The 27,101-nt window shown below is 33.3% G+C and overlaps 1 protein-coding gene and 2 long non-coding RNA genes across 10 annotated transcripts in view; 2 read left to right on the top strand and 1 right to left on the bottom strand.

Annotated features, from left to right (window-relative positions):
• Window positions 1-12,287, bottom strand: part of LOC143042691 (uncharacterized) — a 34,954-nt gene extending 22,667 nt beyond the window's left edge. The window contains exon 1 of one of the 3 annotated variants that reach the window (XR_012968089.1): window positions 12,055-12,287. This is a non-coding gene — a long non-coding RNA (uncharacterized LOC143042691). Of the gene's footprint in view, window positions 1-2,625; window positions 2,747-12,054 lie in introns of those variants that run through there. The other 2 variants (XR_012968087.1, XR_012968088.1) reach the window with 2 other exon arrangements.
• Window positions 2,992-10,648, top strand: LOC143042692 (uncharacterized). Its single transcript, XR_012968090.1, has 3 exons — window positions 2,992-3,082; window positions 9,333-9,542; window positions 10,542-10,648. It is a non-coding gene; the product is annotated as an uncharacterized LOC143042692 (long non-coding RNA).
• Window positions 12,288-23,431: 11,144 nt separating the features above from the next.
• LOC143042689 (F-BAR and double SH3 domains protein 2-like) overlaps window positions 23,432-27,101 on the top strand; it is a 65,525-nt gene continuing 61,855 nt past the window's right edge. For all 6 annotated transcript variants that reach the window (XM_076215133.1, XM_076215131.1, XM_076215128.1 and 3 more), the window contains exons 1-3: window positions 23,432-23,545; window positions 23,642-23,739; window positions 24,988-25,033. In XM_076215133.1, coding sequence (XP_076071248.1) covers window positions 23,522-23,545; window positions 23,642-23,739; window positions 24,988-25,033 — 168 coding nt within the window. In that variant the 5' untranslated portion in view covers window positions 23,432-23,521. The remainder of the gene's footprint in view (window positions 23,546-23,641; window positions 23,740-24,987; window positions 25,034-27,101) is intronic.

Raw genomic sequence — 27,101 nt, 5'->3', positions numbered from 1 at the left:
TAAGCCCAAAACTGCATTTTACCCCTATGTTCTATTTTTAGCGACGGCGGCCATCTTGGTTGGTTGACCAGGTCACGCCACACATTTTTTAAACTAGATACCCCAAAGATGATTGTGGCCAAGTTTGGATTAATTTGGCCAAGTAGTTTCAGAGGAGAAGATTTTTGTAAAAGATTACTTTAATTTACGAAAAATGGTTAAAAATTGACTATAAAGGGCAATAACTCCTAAACGGGTCAACTGACCATTTTGGTCATGTTGACTTATTTGTAGATCTTACTTTGCTGAACATTATTGCTGTTTACAGTTTATCTCTATCTATAATAATATTCAAGATAATAACCAAAAACAGCAAAATTTCTTCAAAATTACCAATTCAGGGGCAGCAACCCAACAACCGATTGACCGATTCATCTGAAAATTTTAGGGCAGATAGATCTTGACCTGATAAACATTTTTATCCCATGTCAGATTTCCTCAAAATGCTTTGGTTTTTGAGTTATAAGCCAAAAACTGCATTTTACCCCTTTGTTCTATTTTTAGCCGTGGCGGCCATCTTGGTTGGTTGACCAGGTCACGCCACACATTTTTTAAACTAGATACCCCAAAGATGATTGTGGCCAAGTTTGGATTAATTTGGCCAAGTAGTTTCAGAGGAGAAGATTTTTGTAAAAGATTACTTTAATTAACGAAAAATGGTTAAAAATTGACTATAAAGGGCAATAACTCCTAAACGGGTCAACTGACCATTTTGGTCATGTTGACTTATTTGTAGATCTTACTTTGCTGAACATTATTACTGTTACAGTTTATCTCTAACTATAATAATATTCAAGATAATAACCAAAAACAGCAAAATTTCTTCAAAATTACCAATTCAGGGGCAGCAACCCAACAACCGATTGACCGATTCATCTGAAAATTTCAGGGCAGATAGATCTTGACCTGATCAACATTTTTACCCCATGTCAGATTTGCTCTAAATGCTTTGGTTTTCGAGTTATAAGCCAAAAACTGCATTTTACCCCTATGTTCTATTTTTAGCCATGGCGGCCATCTTGGTTGGTTGGCCGGGTCACCGGACACATTTTTTAAACTAGATACCCCAATGATGATTGTGGCCAAGTTTGGTTTAATTTGGCCCAGTAGTTTCAGAGGAGAAGATTTTTGTAAAAGTTAACGACGACGGACGCAGGACGACGACGGACGACGGACGCAGGACGACGGACGCCGGACGCAAAGTGATGGGAAAAGCTCACTTGGCCCTTCGGGCCAGGTGAGCTAAAAATAGAATATTTTAGTGGTTTTTGTCTCTTTTCTCGTAATATCTTTAAGAAATGACTTCGGATTTTTAGCGCATTTCAAGTTTGTGATTGCGCTGCTACAATAAAAAAATCCATTTGCAACTAGTGTACAAGTTAGAACTATTAGTTTAATACTATTCTTCAAAAACTCACTGCACAGTTATTGAGAAAAGTCATAAATCCTCTTAAAAGAGCAGTTTTCTTTGCACTTCTTTTTGAGAATATCCCTCAAAATTCGAAGAAAAATAAATGGTTTTTAAAGAAAAATTACACATCAGTAAGGGGCGACTTGTTTATTAACTAATAATGATAGAGGTTTGATGCGACGGAACAAGTCTAAATGCACCCAAAAATTCTTAAAATTGGCTTCACCGGTAAGCTGTACCGGTGTGAAAGGGAGAGGGTTAAGGAATGAAAAAAATACTTTTTTAATTTATTTTTCAATTTATTGTACTCTCTTTTACAGTTGCAATAAGTCAATCATAATTACCGGTAGGGGCTTTACCTAATTTATTTCCAAGGGAACGCACTTTTCTAAGGAGTAAGCAATCATTTGACATCCATACTTTTTTTAGGTTTTTCTTTTTTTTGTGTGTCTTTGCAATATGGATTTTAAAAATTGCTTTAGGGAGCTACCATTTGATTTTTAGGGGGGGGGGGGGGGGGGGGGGGGGGGGGGGGCTAGGATGAAATTTAAAAAAAAAGGCAGGACAGGATTTTGAGTAAAAAAAAAAGGCAGGATGAGTAACTTGGCAAAAAAAAAATGGCAGGATGACAATTAATGTAAATTTTGTCCTGCCTTTTTTTTAGCTGTAATCTCTGTCCTGCCTTTTTATTTTTCACTGTGTTCGGTCCTGCCAGAGACATATAATACATTGTATTATATGTCTCTGGTCCTGACTTTTTTACCAAAAGTGTCTTATTTTTTTTTGCAAGTTCAAAACTCCTGCCTTGCCTATTTTTTCAAATTTTAATCCTCCGCCCCCCCCCCCCCCCCCCCTAAAATCCAGTGGATAGCTTCGTTAAAGGAAACTGGGTTTTTTTGCAGCTCAAAAGTTTATTAGTCACAAATCAATGGAAAACAATTATCTGGCCATAATCGCGAACATTTCAACAAACTTCCCCATATTAATTCAAATAATTTACATTCTTAACATGACGGCTAAATATATATATATATATATATATATCAGACCGAACGTTCCACGGAATCTTCCGTTGAGACCCCCCCCCCCCCCCCCTTTTTTTCCAAACGGGTATTTTAATGCGTGTTTCCTTAATGGCAGTTTTGAAAGAGACATAATAGTAAGTGACTTTTCACCGAGAAAATTTAAGTATTATGCATTTTACGTATCAAATCTTATCAACACATCTTCATCTTCATCCTCAAGTTTCGTTTGCTCTGTCTCTGTGTTACGGTCTCCTTTCGTACAGAAAAGTTAGGGCATATTACTACACGAATATTTATTATTAAAGTCGCAACATCCCTAGAAAGATCAATAAAATACAAATGTGTATTGATATCATGGTTTGTTCTACAAAGAACGATGAAATGTCTTGTCATTCTAAATCAAATTAAAACTCGACAGCGGACTATTTTTATGTGCATTTAGAACTTTGTTGACAGATTGCGATTCGTGCTCGCGTCGTCTGTCAAAGATAAATTTTTCATACTAGAAGCAAGGAGATTGAAATTATTCACAGGAAAAACAGTTTGTTTTGAGGCAAACAAAATCAACATTCAATTAAATAAAAAAGAGAGTTAAGGAATTTACGTGGTAAGATTTTAATAGAACAAACGAAAAAAGGATCTGAAAAAGCATTTATGAGGGGGAGGACAGGGGGTAGTCCAAATAATTATGACGTCTTGAAAGGCTATTATAATTTTTTTCTTGACGCCTTACATCGACTTATTTGGATCGTCGATGTAAGGCGTCACAGAAAAAATTATAATAGCCTTTCAAGACGTCACAATTATTTGGACTAGACAGGGGGGTACTCCTTTTCCTTCTCTCACCCATTTTCTCCTTTCTCCTACCCCTCTTCTCCTTATTTTTTTTATTTTTATTTACCGGAAAAAAAAAGATATTTTATTTCTTCATATTTTATTTTTTTCTCCAACTTCTCCTTTTTCCCAACCTTCCTCTCCTTTCACCTACCCCCTTTCTCCCACCCCTTTCTCCTACCTCCTTTCTCCCTGTCTCCCTTATCCCTGTCCTCCCCCTCATTTATATCTGATACTGATCATAACTCATGAATAAAAATGGTATCTGGTCTCAGTTGGGCTGCTGTGTCAGGATTTGACTGTCAAAGTGATACAAAACTCTAGAATTCTTCTGTATATATACAAATACACCGTGACAGTAGCTAATCAAGAAATTAATAAAAGGGGGAACGTCTAGTGCCTGTGGTCCTAGTGTAACAGTAGTCCAAATAATTATGACGTCTGGCAAGGCCAAGGCTTCATAATTAGTTGGAATAGTGTAACAGTAAATTTGGTCCGGTTGTAAAATTTGTTCTCCAGACTTTTTTTCCTAGTTAATTAAGTCCATGTCCATGATTTTACTAGGAATTAAAGTCCCAGGACAAATGTTTCTAGGAAAATCAGTCCATAGCTAGTAATTTATGTTTGTAACTTGTTTTCCTTGGAAAATATGTCACAAGACTTGTTTTTCTAATAGTTTTTTTGTATCATAAAATATATTTAAAATAGAAGATTTTTTTTTATAGATAAGATTGGAAAATAGAAGAATTTTTTTTCCAATAAAAATGAAGAATATTTCCTTAATAACCTAATTATTAAAAACATAAATATTCAGTTTCCTTTGCTTATAACATTTTTTATAATAAAAGACATGGACATTTTTAGTCCAAATAATTATGACGTCTTGATAGGCTATTATATTTTTTATCTTTGACGCCTTACTTCGTCAAATTATGACGTCTTGTAAGTTGAACGGCTTTTATATTTTTTTTCTTTGACGCCATACTTAGTTCGTCGAAGTAAGGCTTCAAAGAAAAAAAATATAATAGCCTTTCAAGCTGTCATAATTATTTGGACTAGGACATTTTTACCTAGGAATTCAATACTAATGACATGGACATGATTTTCTAGGAAAATATGACATGGACATGATTTCCTAGGAAAATTAGTCTGGAGACAAATTTTATTTACAGCTAATTTCCTATAAATGCATGTAATGCAAAACTTTGGTTGGCTTGCCTTCTTTGTTTGTATAATTGTTTATACAAGCTTTGCTAATATGATTGACATGATGGTCATCTTTATATAATATATATAGGCATAGTTTAACCTGTATATTTAATATTTGAATTTAATTGGATATTATCCTAATGAGTGTACAATTTAAATACAAAGCAAGCAAGCTAACTTAAGTCTTGCTCTACATGCTTTAGGAAATTAGCTGTAACAGATTGATACACAACTCTTTCGTTTTGTCTATAACAATGTTAAAACATATTACATTCATATTCACTTTTAAAAATTAAAGGCATAGACATTTAAACCTAGGACTTCTAATGACATGGACATGACTTTGTGGGAAAATTAAAAGTCTGGGGACATAAATTTTATCAAAAATTTAACTATGTGACTCTTAAACATTACTAAAACATAAGATTTAAATTTGCAAATGCAAGTAATTGAATCTTTTATAGGATTTTATAGGACATGATTACCTAGGAAAATTTGTCTGGGGACATATATAACTAATATCAGACTAAATATATACTAGTAAATTCTGTAACCATGGACTTTTTATACTATATAGTAATATTTGTCCGCCCTGACATATTTTACCAGGACAAATTTATCACTCACACTTGTACTTGTTCGCCCTGGATCAATTTGCTCTGATTTTTTTTTTTGTACTCCAGTTGCATAATGTTAATTATTTGAACATTACATGTTAAAGTTTGTTGAAAAATTTGCTGCAACCAATTTGTTATTTCCCCTATTTGCTTAGTCACTGTCATGATAGTAGAACACTGGAGTACAATGTATTAATTTATATTCATTGCTTTTTTTTAACAAAATATAAATTTGTTTTTTAATACAAGTCTCAGAATATATACAAAATGTAATTTTAAACGAACTTGTAAATCCTTGTATTAAATTCCTGTTTTCGTGATTTACAGTTCATACATCCATGACATCATTGTTTTTATTATTGATCCATCAAAAGACAATTATCACAAAAATCAGTGACAATAATTTACATTTGTTTAAATAAACCAATTTTTCAAGACGTTTCGGCCGAAACGTCTTCAAAAATTGGTTTATTTAAACAATTATATAAAGTATGTTCCCTATTGGAATTTTGAAAACAAGGAATAATTTACATGTTATTGAACAATTAACTTTCCTAAAAACTTTTAAATATTTATGTTTTTTTTATAAATTTTAAGCTATACAATTCTTACTTGCATCTCTGAAATGTGCTTCTATGTGGTTTTGTTAGCAATTTCTGTACAGGTCTGCTAAAGGCTCAAATTGACATTTCACCCAATTTCACCATTTTCCCTCCAAAATTTGGGTTTTAAGGCAAAAATTTTATTTTTCCTTATTGGTGACCCTTGTATTTGCCAGGGACGCATACATGTATATATAAGTCCTTGTATTTGCTTAATATTTGAAGCTGTATTTCAGCTTTGTACATTACAGATTTGGACCAGGTCACACCTGAGGTGTCACAGACAGTTTTTATTTGATATCCCATAAAAATATGTCAGCACCTCTATTTTCCCTATCATTTCATTGAAAATGGTCCCTTTAACATGCTTGTACCTATTTAAAGTAAAATTTTGAGCTTAAATGGTCTGGAACCCCTATTTTTTTTCGACAAATTTGAGGTACTCTTTGTAAAGATTAAAATAATACGGCATTCTGATAGAGACTTTGAATAAGTCTGAGCCATCTTAACTGTGTAAAATCAAAAGTAGCAGCACGAAATAAAGTTAAAATGAATATGAGTCCCCTGTATTATATTTTAAACACCGCTTTTTTGATGATCAAGTAATTCCTAAATGAATACTGGAAAATAGCTGTAGAATGCTCTCCGAACATAAAATTTGCATCAAATAATAAAAAAGCTTCATTTTAATCAACATAGAAATATGTTTCGAATTTGATGATTTATTTGGTATATATAATATTGCCTTCACTCAGTTATAAACTAGAAAAAAGTAATGTTTAGCTCACCTAGCCCAAAGGGCCTACTGAGCTTTTCCCATCACTTTGCTTCCGGCGTTGTTACCTTTACAAAAATCTTCTAGAACTCTGAAACTACTGGGCCAAATTAAACCAAACTTGGCCACAATCATCATTGTGGTATCTTGTTAAAAAAATATGTCAGATGACCCGGCCAACCAGCCAAGATGGCCGCCATGGCTAAAAATAGAACATAGGGGTAAAATACAGTTTTTGGCTTATAACTCAAAAACCAAAGCATTTAGAGCATATATCTGACAAGGGTAAAATTGGTATAATTGTTTAACAGGTGAAGATCTATCTGACCTGAAATTTTCAGATGAATCAGACAACCCATTGTTGGGTTGCTGCCCCTGATTTAGTAATTTTAAGGAAATTTTGCTGTTTTTGGTTTTTATCTTTAATATTATTATAGATAGAGATAAACTGTAAACAGCAATAATGTTTAGCAAAGAAAGATTTACAAATAAGTCAACATGACCGAAATGGTCAACAAGGTCAATTAATCCCCTATGGAGTTATTGTCCTTTATAGTCATTTTTTAACAATTTTCATCAAATTTGTAAATTTTTACTAACATTTTCCACTAAAACTACTGGGTCAAGTTCATTATATATAGAGATAATTTTAAGCAGCAAGAATGTTCAGTAAAGTAAGATGTACAAACACATCACCATCACCAAAACACAATTTTGTCATGAATCCATCAGCTTCCTTTGTTTAATATTCACATACATGTAGACCAAGGTGAGCGACACAGGTTCTTTAGAGCCTCTAGTTTAAAGTCTAGAATACCTTTTTATACAACCATAAAATTTTTGCAATCATATAATTATATTGGTATCACATTGCTTTGTGGTCAGCTGAGCATCGTTCGAAGACGGATGGTTTCCAGATAATAACTTTAGTATAAGTTAATCATGTTAATAGAAATGAATAGAATTTTAACACAATGTTTAAAACAACAAAAGGAAGCTTGGGATTGATATTGGGGGTTATGGTCCCTAAGGTTTAGGATAAGGGGACCAAAACAAGCATTTATCTAGTTTCAGGACAATAAGTTGTGTATAAGTATTTCAATTCCTCTGAAATTGTACCACAATGTTAAATATTATAAGAAGAAGGTTGGAATTTATTTTTAGGGTTATGGGGCAAACAGTCAAGAATGATGGGCCAAACACAAGCATTTTTGTAGTTTTAAGTTAATGACTTGTGTAAAAGTGTATGATCTTTCTAAAATTATACCCCAATGCTCTATACTACTATGGGATGGTAAGGATTGGCTAAGGATATAGATAAAACCATTTATGAATAAGGGGCAAAAAAGATGAAAAACAATTATTTTTCTGGTTAAAGGATAGTCAAGACAATTTGAAAGCTGTGTAAGGGAGGTAATCCAAAAGTTATATTTGAATTATTTCACACAACTTTTAAGGTGGTACCTAACACTACAGGGAGATAACTCTGTAAAGTCAGCTAAACGTTTTAATTACGTTGTGTTGTTAAAGGGATATTAAGCTTTTCAATGATCAAAATGAGTGTTTGTCAAACTGCTATATAACCAGTGTAATTTTTCTGATAAAACGGTTGGTTCAAAAAAATTTAAATTTTTATATTTTTGTCAAAGAGTCAAAGTAAATACTTTGTCAAAATTTTAAGAAAATTAAACGAGCCAAATTAATTTTAGTTTCTGTGTTGGGTACCACCTTAAAGATGTGATTTTGAAATTTACCAACATTTTGTTTATATAGATTAGACCGTTGGTTTTCCCGTTTGAATGGTTTTACACTAGTAATTTTGGGGCCCTTTATAGCTTGTTGTTCGGTGTGAGCCAAGGCTCCTTGTTGAAGGCCGTACTTTAACCTATAATGGTTTAATTTTTAAATTGTTATTTGGATGGAGAGTTGTCTCATTGGCACTCACACCACATCTTCCTATATCTATATATAACTTCAGTATTAATAAAATCCATTGGAAATTTGCCAATAACTTAAGTTTAATTAAAAAAAAATGCCAATAGTTTTAGCATAAGTAAATATAAATCTTTGAAGTTTGAAACCACAAAAAGGAAGGTTTGGATTGATTTGGGGGTTAATTTATGGTCCCTTTGGTGTAGGAAAAAGGGGTATAAAAGGGGCCCAAATAATCAATTTTCTATTGTCCAGACAATAATTTGTAGAACAGTTTATAGAATTGCCTGAAGTTTCCACACCACAAAACTCCAAAGGATAGTAAGGGTTGGAATATTGGAGTTATGACTCAATCTGTTTATGAATTAGGAGCAACAAAAGGGGAAAAACAAGGGTTTCCTGGTTAATGGACAATTACTTTAGATTTGTTTCTTTTTGTTGGTGCCTTTTTTTGCTAGTTCTTTTATGAATTTTTATGCTCTACCTACAATAGTAGAGAAGCATTATGTTTTCTAGTCTGTGCGTCCTTTCGTCTGTTTGTTTGTCTGTCCATCCATTCTTCCCACTTCAGGTTAATGTTTTTGGTCAAGATAGTTTTTGATGAAGCTGAAGTCCAATCAACTTGAAACTTAGTACAAATGTTCCTTATGATATGATCTTTCTTATTTTAAAACCAAATTAAAGACTTTTGACCCCATTTTTATGGTTCACTGAACATAGAAATTAAAAGTGTTCCCTCAGTTTCAGGTTAAATTTTTTTTAGTCAAGGTAGTTTTTGATGAAGTTAAAGTCCAATCAATTTGAAACTTAGTACACATTTATCATTAAAAAAGCTGATTGTGTCGTTTCATATTGATTAAAATTTATTTACCTAATTTATAATTTCAGCTTTTCCATGCATTGTAAGATTTCCAGAATATAGAACATGTAGTTCCTGATAAAAAAAAAAACACCAAAAGATTGCTACGATAAAACTGTTGAGTAACTATTTGTAATACAGAATGCATCAAGATGGTGGTATGCTACATATATAATATTGATACTTTGACAGATGAGAAAAGAAACTGAAGACATAATGAAATGCTGAAGTCAGCAAAGGTATGATTATAACTGTTACTGATGTTTGAAGAAGTGTGTCATTATAGCATCGACAAATATTTCAATCAAACATGGTTCAGTACTTCAGACTAGTTTTAATTTAAAAGAATTAAATGGCTACTAACATCCATTGCTAATTACAGCTTATTAACCTCCTGTTAAAAAAAAGAGGGGTGAAATATACCATAGCAACATTCAAACTCATAAATCGAAAATAAACTGACAAAGCCATGGCTAAAAATGAAAAAGACAAACAGACAATTAATAGTACACTAGAAACAACATTAAAAACTAAAAACTGAGCCACACAAACCCCACCAAAAACTGGGGGTGATCTCAGGGTCTCCAGAAGGGTAAGCAGATCCTGCTCCACATGTGGCACCCTTCGTGTTGCACATGTTATTACAAACTTGGTATATATAGTTTATTTCGGTAGGTCACATTCATGAAAAGGAAAGGGGATTGCAGGTACGAAGTAAGAAACATCCGATATCATCTGTGAAATGGTTTATCCATAATGGTCAACCAACTGTGATGATTGGGTAACCTGTATTATATTCAGGGGTGAATTCAGACATTTCTAAAGGGGGGGGGTTCAAACTAAATGTCTCCATTCAAGTGCATTGATCGTCTCAAAAAAAGGGGGGTTCCAACCACCGGAACCCTCCCCTTGGATCCACCACTGATATTTGAGAAATTGCCACAATACATTTTGTTGATATCAAATTAAAGTTGAGAAGCTACGGTAATCTATATATGTTTATCTACTTTTCATTGTCTTCTCTCACCTTGATTAGTAAATAAATAAAAATCATGTTGGAAGAAAAATTTAGTCATGTGTATATGTTTTAGGAACTAATTGTGGTATATTCTTCAGATTGAAACATGCAACAGAAAGTTCAATCATGACCATAAAGCAGGCAAGACATTTCAGTATGTACAATCTTGTAAAAATATGTCAAACTATGTCAAAGCATATTTTTTGTTTTGTTTTTTCAGATAAAGATATTAGGAGTAGATATTTTCCTGAAGATCTCATTTATGTCTCGAATGTGAAGGGAACAGAAGCTATCATGATGATTCTTTAAAGAAAAGATACAGAAACACAAGCTCCTATTACACTTATGAAAAAGAAGATGTTTTTGCAATGAATATGTGTGAATGTGATAAATTATGGCAAATCAACATGGTCAATTAACAACAATATGTTCTACAAATTTCTTAGACTTATAAGTTTCATAACATTTAGTTGAGGCAAACTAAAGTTAGATAACGGAAAACGAAAAAAATTGCAAATAAATATTGTTATTAAATACTCAGTTTTAGTTATTTTTATTTTGATATTAAAAAATATACTGTATTAGATAAAAACTAGTTATACATTTAAAAAATTAGTAACCCTCATGTCTCCCTGCATTAGAAGTTGCATAATTTAGCATTTACAGATGAAATATAATTGTGAGTAAAGTTCAACATGTGAAATAGTCTGACTGGATATGACGAAAAATTACACATCTTATCAAAATAGTACTACTAGAAACTAAAAGCTACTTGCAATTTTCACTGGTTCTGGGTTCAGTAACAGTCTGACAAGGAAAGAATTTAATGAACATGATTATGATGCCTCTTGATAAATATAAAAACATATTGACTGTAAAATAATTACCAGTTACCAATTATATCTGTTGTTTACAAAATTTGTTATTTGGAAATATCTGTTGAATGTTTTGAAATTAAAATGTGTTAACTGAAATGATAAAAGAATTGAAGTCTTTAAATGATACAAAAGCAAGGATACATTGAATGATTGCAATTGAGACAACTACTTAAGCCCTGCATAGTAGGGCACTGATGTAAACAAGTACAGGTCACCTGAAGTCTTCAACAATGAGCAAAAGCCTGAATTTAAAGATCGTTATACATGGGCTTATTAAGTCCCAAGATAATGGTATCTACATCCTTTGCTTTCAAATTTTTGTTAGTATGTTTCTGATGAAGGTTAATTAAAATAAGCCCAGCACACTTAATTTGTGAACTATTTTTATTTAATTTCAAAAGGGAAAGCTAATAGACAAATTTAAGCAAATAACAAAAAAAGGAAATCCATTTAATATGGCAGACAGCAACCAAACACAACCAGTGGACATAATGAACATGTATTTGAATGCTCAAACTGCAATAATAACATTAGACACAAAAACATCTTATATAATGCTGGATTACACAAAAGTGTTTTAATCATCTGCTCTTCTCTGGTGTTTAAAAATTGTACAGATTTGGTGTCACAATATCTCAGTAGCATGGATTAGAATCCCGGCATGGGAAGAACAAAAAATTTGTGAAAGCAAATTTACAGATCTTACATTGTTGGGTTGATGATTTGACGACTAAATGCATGTACATGTACAATATATACAAAAAGTTAGCTTCTATTGAGACAAAGGCAAAAATAATAGTGCAACAAAACATGTTTATTACAGATATAATAACAACAAACTAAAATAACACTTACCACTACTAAATGATTAGGAACTTTCAGGAACTAATTGCAGCTACTGTCCAGGTTATGTTAAACAAATCACCTCCAACTGACCGTCTCCAACTGATCTGTTCAGTGAAGAGTTTTTACCATTGAAATGAAATGTGAACACATTCCAATCTTTTGGCAGACGTGAATATTCTCATGTGGCATTTATACCTATATCCCAGGGTACCTATATCTGGTGGTGATAATTAACCATTTTTTTCTTCTTTTTGTTTAATTTTGAAGAAAAAAAATGGAATTTTAACTTTTTTCAACATTTTGGAGAAAAAAATAATTTTGTAAATTTTTCATGTTTTTTTCATTTATTTTTATAAGAATTAAATTTTAAAAGAAAAATTTTTAAAATATTTTTTGTTTTTTTTTAATTTTGAAAAATTTGATTTTTTTGAAATATTTTGCATTTATAAATTTTTTAAACTTTAAAAAAGTTAATTTTAGTTGCCTTCGTCCATGCAAGCATGGACTAAGTTAGCCTTGGTTGCCTTTGTCCATGCATGCATGGACTAAGTCTGTTGTGTTAGTCCATGCAAGCATGGACTAAGTTAGGGTTAGTTGCCTTAGTGCATGCATGCATGGACTAAGTCGTTTTAGTCCATGCATGCATGGACTAAGTTAACGTTAGTTACCTTCGTCCATGCATGCATGGAGTAAGCTTAGTTTCTAAGTTTTCATGTTTACAAATCATGAAAAGGTTAAGCCATACTATCAAGTTTTGCAATTTATTTCCTAAGGTAAGTTATAATGCACAATATGTATGTAAAACATAATTAATAGGTTGAATATGAAAAAAACCAACTAAACAGAAAAAAAAGGTATTTACATCAAATTAAAAAATAATTGAACTAACACCATGAAATTAAGAGGTAAGAAGAAATGGAGGTTTTCTAGAATTGATGTTGATTTCCAGTTTTATTTAATACCTTGTTCATAATGGCTTTTACATTTATTGAAGATATAATACAACCATCTTTGTTGTATCGCTTTCTGAGCTCGTTTCACACAACATGGGCCATAAAGATATATAGATGATGATAAAAGGAAAAACGAATGTTGTATAGTGATCTTTCTGTCGTCATTTGATAGCTGCCATGGCGTAGCAGTCCAAGTGAAAAACAATTAAATTATTGTGTCTCTTATTCATGCTAAGACAAAAGATGATATGATACCGACTATTGCATCATCTCTCCAAGAATGTCTTATGGCAGCTGTCGTGGGAATCTCCGAATTCTACTCAAAGTTGTCAGAAGATGTAGCATCAGTAGGTTCCAGATCAGTCATACCGTTTACAATTGAAAATCAGGTTTATGTTTCTTTCACCATAACGACATGCCTTTATCTACTGATGATACAGTGTGGATTTGTAAAAAACACAAACAACGACATGAAACTGTTTGGTTTTTAGAAAAGGTATGACACCATGATAAACCGGTTTGGAGGATTTATATTTCAACAGACAATCGGTATTACAATGGGTACTGATTGTGCACCCCTGCTGGCTGATTGGTTTTTGTACTCGTATGAAGCAGAATTCATTCAAAACCTTCTAAAAGACAAAAAGGAAAAGCACCTTGCGAAATTCTTTAATTTTACTTTCCGATATATTGATGCTGTTCTATCATTGAATAACCCATACTTCAGCCAATGCTTACATCTCATATATCCCAGTGAACTTGAAATTAAGGATACTACTTCAGTATGTATATAAATGAAATATATCCTGTTGAACTTACTTTAAATAAAGCTAATACTAACAATGACCACTGCCCTTTTCTCGATCTTAATATCTATATCACTAATGGAAAGCTGAATACTAAAATTTATGATAAAAGGGATGATTTTTCATTTCCTATCGTTAATTATCCGTTTTTAGATGGTGACGTTCCCTTGTCCCCATCTTACGGTGTTTATATATCTCAACTTGTACGATTCGCTCGTGTATGTAACAATGTTTTCGATTTTAACGAGAGAACTTTATGTATTACTGAAAAATTATTACACCAGGGTTTTCGATATCACAAACTAGTCAAAACATTTACTAAATTTTATCATCGGTATAAAGACATCATTCGTAAATATAGCTCAACATGCAGACTTCTAATACGTTCAGGAATTTCACATCCAATTTTTTATGGTAATATTCTTTATAAAGCACAAAGGTGTCAGTATTCACCTCAGAAACTTACAAAACCTTTGAATAGACTTATTAAGAAGGGATATAATTACGATACTGTTGTCAAGTCATTAAAGATTGCATATTTTGGCGTTAATATTGAGTCACTGATAAGGTCTTTGCATCGGAACTAAACACATTTATTCTAAAAACAGTTGTTGGCATGACACGGGTTATGTTCTTCTCATATATGTTATGATGGTATGATACTAAACCCCTAACGGGAAGGATTGTGCCTGATGTTCATATGATGAAATCATAATCTTTCAGTCAGTTTAATTGAAGTCTGGAGCTGGCATGTCAGTTAACTGCTAGTAGTCTGTTGTTATTTATGTATTATTGTCATTTTGTTTATTTTCTTTGGTTACATCTTCTGACATCAGACTCGGATTTCTCTTGAACTGAATTTTAATGTGCGTATTGTTATGCGTTTACTTTACTACATTGGTTAGAGGTATAGGGGGAGGGTTGAGATCTCACAAACATGTTTAACCCCGCCGCATTTTTGCGCCTGTCCCAAGTCAGGAGCCTCTGGCCTTTGTTAGTCTTGTATTATTTTAATTTTAGTTTCTTTTTTTTTAATTTGGAAATTAGTATGGCGTTCATTATCACTGGACTAGTATATATTTGTTTAGGGGCCAGCTGAAAGACGCCTCCGGGTGCGGGAATTTCTCGCTACATTGAAGACCTGTTGGTGACCCTCTGCTGTTGTTTTTTATTTGGTCGGGTTGTTGTCTCTTTGACACATTCCCCATTTCCATTCTCAATTTTATATTTTCCTCAATATTGACTTCACACGAAAATCTATGACAAACGGGACGATTTCAACTTCCCAATTATCAATTTCCCATTTCTCAGCAGTAACATACCATCTGCCCCTTCGTATGGTGTTTACATATCACAATTGATACGTTATTCACGTGCTTGTTCACACTGTACGGACTTCATATACAGGAGTGTGCTACTTACGCAGAAACTTCTCCATCACGAATTGGTGGATCCATACGATATGTGTTTAACCAAACTAGCTAAGGACATTTTTACCACATGGTAGATTGTGGTTTGTCATTATGTCGTCTAATCTTTTATTTATCAAACGTGACTTATTCCCGATTGTGCCTGTTTTGATGAGTGTGAATTCGCATTACAATAAGACGTGTTACGGTACTTGTCTATCCCAAACTCATGTATTTAGTTTAAATGTTTAATGTTATATTTGTAATTCTCATCGGATTTTGTCAAATCTGTTGACGTCTTTTCTATTATATTTATGTGTTATGGAAACAAAAATTAATCACCGCCGTCATTTATTAGATTTAATTTTGGTCAACATAATCTGTACGATAATTTACGTTTGAAGTTGGATATTATAGTTAATTGCTATTAATAAGTATTGCAATATGCATTGTGTTTAAATGCAATATCAGTATTTAGTTCTATTTTAATCTTTAATCAATCCTAATTCTATCTTACTTTTGAGATATAGTTTTTCATATGTGACGTAATTTTTCTGCTGTTTCAGAAATTTCATATATTCAAATGTGACGTAATTTTTAATGCCTTTTCACCATCGTATGTGACGTCATTTTCATCATTTACTGCGTTGAGGCCTGGACTGAGTCGGGTGTGTCCTTTAAATCATATATAAAAATGTTTTTTAGCCTTTTATCCAAAATATTGCTATGCGTACAAGCATAAAAACCACATACTTGCCAGACGCCTTTTCGTTTTACTTAAAACTGCGCAGGCTATGCATTTTTTTTACTGGTGGAAAATGTTCTATGATAGATATCATTTTGTCAGACACTTTTCTTTTTTTGATGTGGTTCTCATAATATGGCAAAAATCTGTATATTTAACAGAGTTTAACATTAAATTGTGAGTTTTACTCTTAACAGACGTATAACCAACCCGATTAACAGACCAACCGCCGATATAGCCGCATACTCAATATAGATTAACCGACCAAACTCTCGGTTAGCCGAGTGTCGGCCGTGGTGTTGGTCATTCATTATGTATTCGTGTGTGTTTTATGTAATGAGTTAATACTTCAGTTTCATTATGTATATCTGTTATATTCTTTTGATAAAATTTACTGTTTGCAATAGCATTAATTGTTCTAAATAATTAGGATGTTCTTATCCCAAGCATACAAACTTAGCCGTATTTGACACAACCTTTTACAACTTTTGATCTTCAGTGCTGTACAACTTTGTACTTTTTTTCGCTTTCGATCTTTTATATCTGGGCGTCACTGGTGAGTCTTGTGTGGACGAGGCGCGTTTTTGGCGTATTAAATTTTTAACCTGATGCTTTTTGTTATTCATTAATCATGTGTTTCTTTGTCTAATACGTTTTCCTATTTATTTGTATTGTAGTCCTGTAATATTATGTTGTCATTTCTATGTTATATTTAACATTGCCATTAAAGTGCGAGGTTTGGCATGCCACAAAACCAGGCTCAACCCACCATTTTTTCCTTTAAAAATGTCCTGTACCAAGTCAGGAATATGGCCATTGTTATATTATAGTTCGTTTCTGTGTGTGTTACAATTTAACGTTACGTCGTTTGTTTTCTCTTATTTTTGAGTGTAAATTGACATTGCGATAAGACGTGTCACGGTACTTGTCTATCCCAAATTCATGTATTTGGTTTTGATGTTATATTTGTTATTCTCGTGGGATTTTGTCTGATGCTTGGTCCGTTTCTGTGTGTGTTAGTTACATTGTAGTGTTGTTTCGTTGTTCTCCTCTTATATTTATGCGTTTCCCTCAGTTTTAGTTTGTTACCCCGATTTTGTTTTTTTGTCCATGGATTTATGAGTTTGAACAGCGGTATAATACTGTTGCCTTTATTTATATGTAACATTAAGAATGGAAATTTGTAAAGTTTCAAAGTGACAATTAAGGGACGACATCAAAAGATCAATGTAAGATAAAAAACTTAATTCAAATAGTTTGGGGGTGGGGGGGTTGAACTGCTGCAAGATTTGGTTATCCGACATTGATTTTTACATATATCCATATGGGTCAATCAATTTTTCCCAAATTAAGTTAATAGGGGGGTAGGGGGGTCAGTGAAAAAACTATTTGAATTAAGTTTTTTATCCTTCATTGAACTTTTGATGTCGTCCCTAACAAACCGATCAAAGAACAGAAAACGCCAAAGGCCACCACTGGATCTTCAATACAGCTTGAAAATCCTGGAATGTAATCTACATATTTTTCTTTTAGGTTTTTAAATATAAGTCTGGTTTGATAAATTCAACAGAATATTACCTGTTCAACCAAGAGAAAAATAATATGTGTATCCCAAATACAGATATTTAAGTAATAAAATGAATTCTTAAACATTGTATGATGATCCCTTTGGTATGTGTCTCCTCTTTTTGATAAACATATTCGTTCAATCTATTATAATAAGTGAATGATCTTGAGTTCTTATAGAATTTTGATGTGTACTCTCCCTGGTTAATCAAATATGCTTATTGTATTACACAATGGTGTTACTTTAAGGAACCTAATGACGATTGTACCAGCTGTTGCAAGGGTATGTATCAATACGTTACAACTCAGCATTACAGAAGTTAATATCAAAAGTAGTGTAAGCATTTGTAAATGATCCAATTTAATTCAAAGGAAAGAGATAAAAATTGTCATTTATATATTGAATGTGTGAGCGAAAGATTACATCTTTTTCTTTAATTTGACATGGGTAATTGTGGTATTTATAAAACTACAAGTGACTTGTATTTTTCATATACCGTTACAAATATTTTAGACAATTCCAGTAAATACATGATAGATTGAACTGTGCAGTGAATACTGCAAATCTGTGTGGAAAATAATAAGTCTGGCAGTATTTAAGCCAATTAATACATATGTTAAGTTTTTTCTTGCCGTAAAACATGTATCAAACGCATACAGGAACAAACGACAATGTTCAACTGAATTACAGGCTCCTGACTTGTGGCAGGCCTATACATGCTGAATTTAGCGGGGTTCAAAATGTTAGCAAGATTCCAATCCTCCCTCTAACCTAGGACAGTGGTGTAGGTAAGTGATTTCAAAATAAATACTAGTAACCCCTATGCCTCATTTTTTTTTACATTGGACAAGGAATAAAAATCATACAGAGTTGTCTCGCTTTTCATACATATGTAAATATAGCCTTTGTAGGAAACAATACCAATAAACCCAAAATAAAAGCATGAATGATTTCAAATTAAGTAACAATTGACCATATATCGTCGTGTCATATGTTTTCGTATCAACCACATTTCGTTGGTTTCCATTGCACATGTGTACATTGTGGCGTGTTTATCGGTTTCTATTTTTGGAACACTATTCATTTAACGCGTTTATTCTTAATTTAACGCGATAAGTGATAAGGGCGATAATAATAAAAATGTGCTGAAAATCTGTAACCTTTATCGCGTTTATTGACCAAGTAATGACACAAGTGGCCATTTCATTTAGTAAGTTTCGAGTAAATTCTGACGCCTTAAAACGTTGTTAAGGCGAAAGAAGAAAGTATTTTCGGTCATTGTTTGTACTTCGGTGCTTTAAGCGTTAAATAATTAAATAACGCGTTAAAAATTATTTAAATAAGTAAAAAAAAAACAATAAAATATCGTAACAAGCCTTGACAAAATAATCTAGATACCTAAAAACATTCGACAGAACATGCTTTTAAAATTTGAGTTCACACTTTTATGAGGATAAGTGTAGGTATGATATTGAAGTCCACTCAGAGGAGAAACCATACTTTGGTTGGAATTTAAGATCTCGTGTTTTGCCAAATGCTAAGCAATTGTAGGAGTACATGCAAATGAAGAAACATCCCTTATTTATCAATTCCGAAAACTAATAATGTATAGTTCGTTTTTATGTATAGTGATGTTACACTACTGTGGAATGGTAATAGGTCAGCGTTCACAAATAAATTAAATCGCGCCAAGTTCTTCGTGTCTGTCCTAAGTCATAAATGAGTCTATAAGTCAGTTGCTGTTGTTGGTTGCTATCTGATTTGATTTTCGTTTGTTGTGTTAACAACGACGTTGTCATACCAGTGCCTTTAATTGTATTAATTTCATCCTTTAGTATCTGGTGGATAGTTGTTTCATTGGCAGTCATACCACATCTATATGATACCAATTTGTTCAGATTTAGATAAATACGTTGTGCAGTGAAAAGAAACGCTTGTTCTTCAGATAGATGCCAATTTGTTCAGATTTAGACAAAAACGTTGTGCAGTGAAAGGAAACGCTTGTTATTCAGATAGATGCCAATTTGTTCAGATTTAGATAAAAACGTTGTGCAGTGAAAAGAAACGCCTGTTATTCAGATAGATGCCAATTTGTTCAGATTTAGATCAAAACGTTGTGCAGTGAAAAGAAACGCCTGTTATTCAGATAGATGCCAATTTGTTCAGATTTAGATCAAAACGTTGTGCAGTGAAAAGAAACGCTTGTTATTCAGATAGATGCCAATTTGTTCAGATTAAGATCAAAACGTTGTGCAGTGAAAAGAAACGCTTGTTATTCAGATAGATGCCAATTTGTTCAGATTTAGATCAAAACGTTGTGCAGTGAAAAGAAACGCTTGTTATTCAGATAGATGCCAATTTGTTCAGATTTAGATCAAAACGTTGTGCAGTGAAAAGAAACGCTTGTTATTCAGATAGATGCCAATTTGTTCAGATTTAGATCAAAACGTTGTGCAGTGAAAAGAAACGCTTGTTATTCAGATAGATGCCAATTTGTTCAGATTTAGATAAAAACGTTGTGCAGTGAAAAGAAACGCTTGTTATTCAGATAGATGCCAATTTGTTCAGATTTAGATAAAAACGTTGTGCAGTGAAAAGAAACGCTTGTTATTCAGATACATGCCAATTTGTTCAGATTTAGATAAAAACGTTGTGCAGTGAAAAGAAACGCTTGTTATTCAGATACATGCCAATTTGTTCAGATTTAGATAAAAACGTTGTGCAGTGAAAAGAAACGCTTGTTATTCAGATACATGCCAATTTGTTCAGATTTAGATAAAAACGTTGTGCAGTTGTGCCCCCCCCCCCTTTGGGGAAAAAATGTGGTTGCTTATATTGGGAATCACTGAAACGTGACTGGAGCGGGCTCCTTCTTAGGCAGTCAATGGGCCCCCACTTAGGAAAATTTCTGGATCCGCCACTGCGAGCAACACGAACCCCAAAAAAGCTCGGATGAACATTCAGCTGCTCCGATATGGTCAGATCCTAATTGCTCCGCAAGTCGTTTCCTTCGTGTTACAAGTTTTGGGATAAGTCGCCCGCGAGATATATTGCCTGCATTGTAACTACTGCATATCGCATGTACATCTAAGATGAGAGCCACACTCAGTGCCCAGCGGCTATATGTCAAACGGGTTATTGTTTGGAAAGGGTATATTCATGTGCTTCTGCATGTTGAACGCTATAAAATCATATTTTTATACAACTTTTTCAGTGACCACAAGGACAATCTGAATTAACAATAGATATAAGAATATGTGGTATGAGTGCCAACTAGACAAATTTCCATCCTAGTCACAATTTGTAAATTTAAAGTAAACCATCATAGGTCAAAGTACGGCCTTCAACACTGAGCCTTTTCTCACATCAAACAGCAAATATACTAAATGTCCCGAAAATGATGGTGTAAAACCATTTAAACACGAGAACCAACGGTCCAATGTACCAAATACAGTACACTGATCTTTTGACAAAAAAAATAACTTATAATTTTAAACTTCAATAATCTTAGAAAAGATGGCAACTATAATTATCATTGATATGGTCATATTTATACAAATTAACTGTTCACAAAACATTCGAATTTTTGAAATACTTAGACTTTTCTACCCCAGGAATAGATTACCTTAAGCCCCAGTCCCACTAGACCACGATCGCACCACGCTCACCGCGATCTAAAATAAATTTAGATCGTGGTGAGGTCGCGGTATGAGCGGCATGAAAATGTTAATTTTCGTTGCTTTCACGATGCTACTACGTCCTAATTACGCTTCTACAACGATCCCGCTACGATTAAACCACGTTCTCACCGCGCTTATTCTGCGACCTTCACGTTCTCACTATACGACCATACCACGAGTTATCCGATTGCAACACGATCTTACTGCGATTATAGCACGTTCTTATCACGATTATAATACGTTCATACCGCGATCTTACTACGTTCTCAGCAATACCGTCAATATCGTGTTTCATATCAATAGAGTTCCATTCCTTCTATTTCTGATTAAAACGGAGATTTCTCAGAAACAATACAGTCATGCCACCAAAATCTACTAGAACACGTGGTCGTGGTGGTAGGGGTTGGTGTAGAGGCAGAGAGAGCAAAGTATGAACGCCATACTAAACTCCAAATAGTACACAAGAAACTAAAATTAAAATAGTACAAGACTAACAAAGGCCAGAGGGTCCTGACTTGGGACAGGCGCAAAAATAGTGGGGTTAAACATGTTTGCGAGATCTCAACCCTCCCCCTATACCTCTAGCCAATGAAGAAAAGTAAACGCATAACAATACGCACATTAAAATTCAGTTCAAGAGAAGTCCGAGTCTGATGTCAGAAGATGTGACTAAAGAAAATAAACAAAATGACAATAATACATAAATAACAACAGACTACTAGCAGTTAACTGACATGCCAGCTCCAGACTTCAATTAAACTGAAACTATACACTTAAGTAGTGTAATACTTGTCATCAAGAGATGTCGGAACGACCAATCAAAACTAAATACAACCTATTGCTGGTCCATAAAGCTCAAATGACGATATTTTAGTGAACGATAGCAGAGATGACACAGATGTGTCAATATATATAGGAAGATGTGGTATGAATGCCAATGAGACAACTCTCCATCAACGTAAAAATCTATAAAAGTAAATCATTATAGGCCAAGGTACGGCCTTCAATACGGAGCCTTGGCTCACACCGAACAGCACGCTAAAAAGGGCCCAAACAAATACTAATGTTAAACCATTTAAACGGGAAAAACCAACGGTCTAATCTATATAAAAACGAGAAGCATAGTTGAGCCGTTAGAGCAAATGGATAAATACATTCAGACAAACAAAATCTAGGGATTTTTTTTGATATATTTTATGGGAAAATAACAATAAAAATGATGGTCGTAGTGTGAACGTAGTAAGGTCGTGAGAAGAGCGTGATGAGGACGGCAAGGGCGTGCTAGAATCGTACTATGGTCGTGATCAGCGTGGTTAAGTCGTAGTGGAAGCGTAGTTGGGTCGCGGTGAGAACGTAATGGTCGTAGTAAGGTCGTGATAACGTCGCTGTGAGATCGTAGTGAAATCTCTCTGAATAGAATCACGCGTTCGCTACGCTCTCGCTACGATTGTAAAGCGACCTTTGCGATCTTACTACGATCTTATAGTGCGCTCTCACTACGCTTCTACTACGACCTAATTTCGCCACGACCGCACCACGATTGTTTTGAACATGTTCAAAGTTGGCCACGCTCTTCACGATCTTGAAGACCTCACCACGACCGTGGTACGACCTTACTGCGACCTACACGATCGTACCACGATCATCAAAATTTGCATTTTTTTCACAGATCGTAGTGCGATCGTGGCCTAGTGGGACTGGGGTATTAGTTGTATTTGGCAAAACTTTAAGGAATTTTAGTCCTTGAACAATGCTCTTCGACTTAGTACTTTTTGGGGCTTTTTAACTTTTTAACGAAACGCGCGTCTGGCGTATTAAAATTTTAAACAATTTAATCCCGGTATCTATGATGAGTTTATTCGATGCTTTTAAGAGGTTAAAAGGAAAATTATGGGAGAAAGATGAGCAAATTTATTTTTAATGAGGACCTGCTGAACCCTATTTCAACAACTTTCAAATACATATAAATTACTAAACTGTAATAAATTTCCCCCTGAAAAACCATGGCTATTCAAATATCTCGCTAATCTTGAGATTTCCAGTAGTCATAATTAAGTTTAATTGTACTTTTAAAATTTCCTATAATAGTAACCCTTATCAAATTTAAAAATGAAATTTGTAATTTAAACAATATAATTTTAATCATATCCTTTTGACTAAAATAGAAACAATGTTTAGACTTTTATATGCCGGAAACAATTCAATAACATTTCGTAATTTGTGAATGAGTTATAAGACTTCCGGTAGGAGGTGAACAGAACGGCCACAACAATTTTGCCAGAATGGCGTGGTAACTGACGATCGGCATAAATATATATGATGCAGCCACCTCCTAGAAAGGTACTGTCAATTTAATCAGAAAAACATGCGACGACTGATTTGTGTTTTTGAAATTTCTAATCCTTCAATTATAACTTTACAACCTTTTTTTCGCAGGTAAAACACGCTGCCGTTTTGAAAAACATACATTCAGAACAGGTGTCAAAGCTTCAAGCAAAACATCAACAAGAATGTGAATTACTGGAAGATATCAGGTATGTAAAATTATATTTATCTCTAATTATTATCATTATTATCTATAAAATGTCCTTAAACAGCTGATTGCTGTGACGTTTTCTGTTGACACACGCCCCCTTAATATTTATAATTTTACATTTTTTTCCCCATTGTCCCAGGGTTGATCATTAACTATTAATGTATTATGATTGAGAATATAAATCTCATAAAATGAATTTTCTTGTACCATCAATTTTAAATAAAAGAAAGAGTTTTCCACTGATTGAGGGTCTGCATGGAAGTCCCTCATTTCTTTATTTTTGAATCATTTTCCTTCATTAAAATTCTTTTTTTAAAATTTTTTTGCCCTATATTTTCAGGGGCGGATCCAGAAATTTTCATAAGTGGGGGCCCTATGACTGACCTAAGAGGGGGCCCGCTCCAGTCACGCTTCAGTGATTCCCTATTTAAGCAACCAAATCCCCCCCTAAATTCTGCCCTGTTTGCTGATTTATTCTCTGTCCTGTAAACCCCATTGGAATCCTCAGGCTAGTAATAGTAACCTCAAGATTGTGAACTTTTGGCCCACCAACAGTTGATCACCTTGGTTGTAACATTTGCTTTAAGTGTAAACAAATATTGTACCTACATGTACATATACCCTAATATGTATCAGGTGAACATAGTAAACAAATTATGTCTACATGACATTGTACATGTACAAAATGAATATACTGAAAAACTGACGTTCAATGTATGTAAATAACTTTGATACATGTATTTCAATGTATACATTGTGTACTACAATGTATACTTCTCATGGGCACTCATAGCACATCTTCTCATATCTATATACACAGTACAATATACAAGTAGGAATAGTAGAAAAAAACTTCATTTTTTTAAGAACTGCAATATTAAGTTACTCAAAATTTAAAACCTCTTCATCATATATTATGCATACATTTTTGTACAACAGTAGTACCGTACATCTGTTAAACATATATTGAAGATGTTTAGATTTAACAGAATATGAATTAATTGCAAACCGCACAGGTTGTAAGAGGAGACTTTTGATTATTAAAAATTCATTGACTTTGACCTGGCCGATTCTTTATACTGAGGCTTTACACAGTCCCTTTGACTTTCTTAAGAAACATTCTATTCAAAATTCAAATGGTACTAGACCTATCATCTTAAAAGCAAACATATATTAAACTCCTGGGACCACAATCAAATTCAGAGGCAGTCAATGATTGTTAAATTTTATTTATCTTTTTTTCCAGGAATTTTAGTAGACAGAGATCAATAATAGAGAAAGAATATGCCCAGGTAAGATAACCATTTATTGCTTTTAAATGTAACTAATTTTATTGAAGCTTCATCCATGTTAAGCTGCTTTTATATACGGTAAATAAAATGTTTGTCTCTGACATTAAGGTAACATGTACAACAATCAAGGAATGAAAGACACAAAGTATTTCAAGGTTTTTATTAATGCGACTCCTTGAGCATCACCATGATCATGTTGATCACAATAATAAGAACTCACATTCTAATATATCTGATACATATTTTTGCTGCTTTTCCTGAACTCGCATAAAAAATCAGTCTTTACAATCGCAATAATACTTTATTGAAAAGCACTTTACGCTCATATGGGCCAATGGCTTAAAAGATCATACATGATATACAGTTTAGATATAAACAATAATAAAATTTGAATATTTGTGTATTATTTGAAGACATGTAGAACCTATAATCAGCCATGCTCTTAGGAGCCTCTTGTTTTTTTTCCTTGATCAGAATTGAAGAACATGAAGGAGCTCCTGTTTTTGTCTTGCTTCCTGTTGTTTTATTTTATTTTGTGATACACAGTATTGGTCCTTTGGGGCCTCTTGTTGTAAATCATTTATAAGAAAAAAGCTAGCTTACATCTTGCTATTTTATTTATTGATACACAATCTTAGTACCTTTGGAGCCTCTTGTTATTTGTCATAATCAAGGAAAAACTCCAATTTCTAGCTTGCTTTCTATTGTTTTATTTCTGGGCACTACAAAGTCTTGGTCCTTTGGAGACTCTTGTTATTAATCATAATTAAGGAAAGGCTCCTGTTTCTAGCTTGCTTACTATTGTTTTATTTCTGGGCACTACAAAGTCTTGGTCCTTTGGAGACTCTTGTTATTAATCATAATTAAGGAAAGGCTCCTGTTTCTAGCTTGCTTACTATTGTTTTATTTTTTGGGCACTACAAAGTCTTGGTCCTTTGGAGCCTCTTGTTATTAATCATAATTAAGGAAAAGCTCCTGTTTCTAACTTGCTTCCTATTGTTTTATTTATTGCTACAAAGTCTTGAATTAGTGTATTATGAAAATGAGTACATTGTAGTTAAGTGCCCTTGTTATTAGGACACCACAGTTTAACTACCCATTTAATTGCCACAAAACAGCTTATTTCCTGGTTAATGTCTCTCTTGATAATGATGTAATACATTTTAATTATTGTATTCTTCTGTTATTGATTTGTGACCTTTCTACAGTGTATTTCTTTGGGGTTAATCAAGTAGAGTATGTATGTGGACTATAAACGTAAAATGGGTTCTATATTTTTTGCTGCAATATTATTTTAATATCAACACTAACAGAGAGATGTGTATTTTGATGATACAGTTCTAACATTGTACATACATGTAACTGTATTGCAGTTGTTAATAAGTCACAGGTGATGATTTCAGTGTGATTTTTTCAAAAAAGGACAAAAATGCAAATTTAACAGATCTATGTTTGAAACTTCGATTAGAATGCTACAAAATGTAGTTCTTATTATTGAGACTCACACAGGCACATTATATGCAGTAATAAAAACCTCTCAATAATTTTTTATTTATAGTAGATCAAGGCAAATAAATTACAAAAAAAAGCTAATGTAAATTAATTTCATTGTTCAGGAGAGAAAAGGAAATCATTTTAACAACATGCACAAGGTGACAGACTAAAACTCTAAAATATACATAGAACTCCTGTCAACCAGGACAAAACAACTGTGTTTTAAGGTGTAACCATAATTTTGAATCTGTGTAATGATGTATGTGCAAAGATACTGTTACAATGTACATAGGGTGTTATGATGCACAACAGCAAATTGCTTCATATTTGAACCTTGAAAATTTAGTGATATAATAAATTTCCTAAATTGTGAATATGCAGTCATTTATCAGACAATTTTTTTTAACTTCTGCTTATTGTTAAATCATCAATATTTGTTTATTTTGACTTGGGAGGGATATCAAATATATATGTATCGATTTCATTGCTCAAAATTCAGTAAAAGTACTAGCTTCAAGAAGTATATGTACCAGATTTTATTGCAGTTTCCTGTACATGTATATACATTTTGTGT

Source organism: Mytilus galloprovincialis, chromosome 8 (genome assembly GCF_965363235.1).
Source record: "Mytilus galloprovincialis chromosome 8, xbMytGall1.hap1.1, whole genome shotgun sequence".
Taxonomy (NCBI): domain Eukaryota; kingdom Metazoa; phylum Mollusca; class Bivalvia; order Mytilida; family Mytilidae; genus Mytilus; species Mytilus galloprovincialis.
The sequence above is the reverse complement of the archived record's forward strand: the minus strand, read 5'-3'. Positions and strand labels throughout refer to the sequence as shown.